At 53.8% G+C, this 4,798-nt stretch overlaps 1 protein-coding gene across 2 annotated transcripts in view; it reads right to left on the bottom strand.

The window, feature by feature from the left end:
* RAB40C (RAB40C, member RAS oncogene family) overlaps positions 1 to 4,755 on the bottom strand; it is a 38,470-nt gene extending 33,715 nt beyond the window's left edge. Inside the window, exon 1 of one of the 2 annotated variants that reach the window (XM_009995445.1) lies at positions 4,613 to 4,755. In XM_009995445.1, the coding sequence (XP_009993747.1) occupies positions 4,613 to 4,754 (142 nt within the window). In that variant the 5' untranslated portion in view covers position 4,755. The remainder of the gene's footprint in view (positions 1 to 4,612) is intronic. The other variant, XM_009995446.1, reaches the window with a different exon arrangement.
* Between the last annotated feature and the right edge of the window lie 43 nt (positions 4,756 to 4,798).

Raw genomic sequence — 4,798 nt, 5'->3', positions numbered from 1 at the left:
ACGCGTGTCACAGGCATGGGGAGAACCTTCCACTCTCTACCCTTTCCCTAACATGTTTCTCCTTTCCTATGGGAACAGCAGCAGGTGAGGGGGAAGGCTCTGCTGCAGAAAAAGCCCTCCATCACGTGAGGATGGAGCCCATCACATCCTGGGTGGTGAGACCAGCCCTATTTTGGTGAACCCAGGGCACCGACTCACCCAGCAGCAGTGGCACTCGTGCCTGCCCAGCAAGGAGCCCTCCCTGCCTCACCTGGCCTTGGTGCAGCCCCAGCAAGGCTGGCTTCTCCACCAAGCCAACAAACCAGCTGGACAAGATCATTTCAGCACAAGCACATGAGTAACTAGATATTCAAGAGTGTGTCACAGGAGTGACAAAGCCATGGGTCCTGCAGGTGAGGAACAGCCTTGTTTTCCTTTTGAAGGACATGTTCTCTGCCCTTACTTTCACATGGAGCTCTACCACATCTCGTGGTTCAAAGCCACCCTCTGACCAGAGACATTTCTGTCCTGCTTCAGTACCTGGGGGAGGATAAGGACAGACCTCAAGTGGGCAAATTAAACCCCAGAGAGAAGAGTGATCTTTGTAGTTGACTCGTACCCGCGAGCAAGGCACACGGTTTTGCTGTGAGTCAGTGTCACACCACAGCCCAAAGCAGAGGGGACTGAGCAGTCCTCCCCTCTGCCTCGGGAGAAGAAACAGGTGCTGAGAGAAGAAGCATCTAGGGGAAAGGCAGGATTTTTCGTTCCTGTCTGAGGTCCTCCAGCTGTCAACAGAAGCAGCAGGGCTCTGAGAATGGCACCCTGTCTCCACCACTGCAGGTTTGGGGAGTGGGGAGCGAAAGCTGGAAAGCAGGACAACATCAGAAGCCCAGAAGCACATGAATGTTCTCCCAAAAGCCCACATTTTGGCCAAAATACTAGTATGAAGGCTTAATTCAGGGCCTTTTGTGGCTGGCCAAGAAAAAAGTAAAAGCCCACCTCAGTTACAAACCCTCCTGGGGACAGGAGGCATCCTGCTCTGCATAGCAAATGCTTGGCCTGGTGCTCCTAGAGGCTGATGAACTTGGTAATTTCAGCTAAGAAACACTAAGACACTAAGAAACACAGATGTGACACATGGACCTCAAAACCAGCATTTTAAGGAGGGGTTTAAATCACCAGAGGTTCTGTATCCAGTACCCTTGCAGCTGGTCAGGGGCATCACTCACACCTCTTGTGGCAAAGGCCATCAGCACCCAGGGAGTAACAGCCACCTCTGCTGGATGGACCAGACTCATTCCTAACAGCAGTGGAGGCTCAAGGCACTGCCAAGGCCTTGCTGCCCACCAGAGGAGCTGCAGTGCTTCACCTAGGATGTGCCTGATTTCACATGACGAGCCAAAGCTGTGAGACTAAGCTGAGAAGTGACGCTTTGGCTCAGGGATCCTGGACAGGGAGGGACAGAAGGAACCAGGATGCTTTAAGAAAAACAAGGCTCAAACTGCACCCAAGGCTTCCAGGTGCAAGCAAGCAGGGGCTGCCTGCTGCTTGCAGCTCACAAAAGAGATGCTGACTGAAAAAGGGCTTCTCACCTCTTGGGTGCTCACACCCAGGTGCCCACGGAGAAGAGAGGAATCCCTCAGCCCCTTTTCTAGAGGCCAGGAATGTGGCAGAAGGGCAACAGGAAAAATAAGGACCTTCCTTTACAGATGTTCACTTTTAAAGATCTACCTCCCCAGAGCTGAGAGGACAATCTAGTTCAGGCTGCATTTCAAATAACCTGTCAGAACAGCTGTAATTGGCCAACAGAGTAAAAGCAGCAGATCCCAACGAGACAGAGCATGGGCACAACATCTCTACCACTCCCCACCAGAGGTTAGGGATCTGAGCTTGACATCAGATGTTTCCATTACAAGATCAACCTAAAACATACTCCATTTCACACTGATAACAGCAAGTTCTGCTTCTGGACAGATCAAACAAGTGGTAGATGACACAACATTTGATTCAAATTTGGATGTGGGGTCTGGGAGGGGATGAGGAGGAGGGTAATGCACTTACGAGTAAAAGATATACAAAACGTTTTACATATAACACCCCACCTTAGCAGTTTTGGGACAGTACTTGTCAAGGAGGAGGCCAGGCAGTAGCTGCTCACAAAATCTAAGCGCCTTCACATCAGGGGATGGTCTGCCAGGGCAGAGTGAAAGCACACTGGTGGAGGAGCCTGCCCTGTCAGTACACACATCCCAACTGTGCCTGAGAAGGAGGGAGTTGGGCTGCCAAGGCTGTCAGGAGCATCAGCATTCATAAAGTCACCCAAAACTACTCCATCTGATTGATTGAGCACGTAGCTTCACAGAAGCACCAGAAGCAGAGACTATCAGAGTATATATTACTGTGAAAAAACAGTATGTGACCTAATTATCTAACCAGAAATGGGTTTGACTGCCCACAGATGATGGAAAGTTCTGAAAGTATTAGCTCACTGGTATTTATTTTCCTAGAATAAAAGATGGTGGAATTTTGTTGATATAAACCAGCAGGCAAAGAGACAAAGCTTTGATAGTGACAGCCAAAGTCACTGCTCTTTGGGTTTTATGTGTTTATCAAAGAACTCTCCCCACACTGTGCAATTGTACTGGTTACTTCTGCATCACCTGCTGCAAAACAGCATCAAAGCCATTTCTCTCCAAAGAAAATCCCACCTTTAACACCTCACTTAAAACAACCACCCCGTTACACTCTTCATCCCTCCCTGCTTCATGAACACTAACCCTGAAGAGCAGCTCTACAGCTCCCAGGTGGGGCAGGTTCTTCAGAGACACAAACTCTCTTCAGGGAAGCTTAAAAGCACCAAGCATCTCCTGGAAGGCAAACCACACCAGCCCAGCCAGACACCCAAGGAGATGAATGATACCACAGCCTTCGAGCTCCAGAATCTGCTGCTCTCATTTCACAAGCATCCCGACTTCTGAGTCACCAGCTCCCTGTAAATCTCTGTGGAGCAGGTGTGTGCTTGCATCAGCTCCCACCAAGCTGGTAGTAGCTCTGAGGACAGAGCACGCAGCCGGGAGCAGAGCCATGCCACTCCTTTGCACTCCAAATTCAGCCAGCTCCACACACAGAGCCTGGAGAAGCACCCGGCTCCCTCAGACTCCTGCTCACAGGCAAAAAACTAAGCACCACCTGCTCCAGCCCCGGGATTGGCTGCAGCGCTGATGCAGGGTCTGAACTGGACGGCTTCTGTCGAGCCCTTGGGGATGTTATTTCGCAGGGAGGCTGGGGGGAGGATGACAGATTGAAAACCACCCCAGGACCCGCACCCTGCCAGGCTGTGTTATGCTGTGACTGCGGCGAGGGGATGCAGGAAATAGCACAGCGCCACTCCTTGGCTCTTAATTATGGTCTTGTGACACTGTAGTTAATGGTCTGTCATGGGCTCCATTAGAAACCTTGATGTTTGCAGGAGGCGGACCCACCGAGCTGTGCTGGCAGCTACCGAGAGAGCAGCTCTGCCTTGGAAATAAGGCTCCAGGTTCTTTGTTACAGACCCTCTTCCTCCGGGTACAGCTCAGTCCTGGCGTTCACCCCCCAGGGGCCACGGGAAACCAGCTGGTCTCTCCAAGCAGAGAGACTCTCCCGAGCTCTGCTGGGGAAGGGTCCAGCTGGGCTGGAGTGTGGGGGGGTTACAGCCACCACCGACCCCTCTGCCCCTGGCTGGGCGAATTCTCCTGCAGACCTTGAAAGATCTGAACGAGCAACCGTGGACTTTTTCCACGACCCGCCACGCGACCCCTGAGAGAGAAACGGCCCCACGACCCCTGAGAAGCGGCCTCCAGCTCATTATCCCCCAGCTAATTCAGAAACACCCGGCACCCAACAAAGCCACCTGCTCCAGCCCCGGGATTGGCTGCAGCGCTGATGCAGGGTCTGAACTGGACGGCTTCTGTCGAGCCCTTGGGGATGTTATTTCACAGGGAGGCTGGGGGGAGGATGACAGATTGAAAACCACCCCAGGACCCGCACCCTGCCAGGCTGTGTTATGCTGTGACTGCGGCGAGGGGATGCAGGAAATAGCACAGCGCCACTCCTTGGCTCTTAATTATGGTCTTGTGACACTGTAGTTAATGGTCTGTCATGGGCTCCATTAGAAACCTTGATGTTTGCAGGAGGCGGACCCACCGAGCTGTGCTGGCAGCTACCGAGAGAGCAGCTCTGCCTTGGAAATAAGGCTCCAGGTTCTTTGTTACAGACCCTCTTCCTCCGGGTACAGCTCAGTCCTGGCGTTCACCCCCCAGGGGCCACGGGAAACCAGCTGGTCTCTCCAAGCAGAGAGCCTCTCCCGAGCTCTGCTGGGGAAGGGTCCAGCTGGGCTGGAGTGTGGGGGGGTTACAGCCACCACCGACCCCTCTGCCCCTGGCTGGGCGAATTCTCCTGCAGACCTTGAAAGATCTGAACGAGCAACCGTGGACTTTTTCCACCACCCGCCACGCGACCCCTGAGAGAGAAGCGGCCCCACGACCCCTGAGAAGCGGCCTCCAGCTCATTATCCCCCAGCTAATTCAGAAACACCCGGCACCCAACAAAGGAAAGGAGGGCCCGCAGGGGGTCCCCGCCCCAGCCCCCTCACCGTTGCTGTAGGCGTAGGGGGACTCGGAGGCCCCGTCCTGCAGGCTCTCCAGGATCTCGCCCTTGCCCACGTCGCTGTCCCCCACCAGCAGGAACTTGAGGAGGTAATCGTAGCTCTTCACCGGGCTGCCCTGCGTTCCCATCCTCCCTCTCATGGGCGAGCAGGCCCGACCCGCATCCTCCGGCC

This window comes from Chaetura pelagica, unplaced genomic scaffold, assembly GCF_000747805.2.
Source record: "Chaetura pelagica isolate M959 unplaced genomic scaffold, ChaPel_1.0 scaffold64, whole genome shotgun sequence".
Lineage (NCBI taxonomy): Eukaryota > Metazoa > Chordata > Aves > Apodiformes > Apodidae > Chaetura > Chaetura pelagica.
Note: the sequence above shows the minus strand (reverse complement) of the source record. Positions and strands in the feature narration are given on the sequence as shown.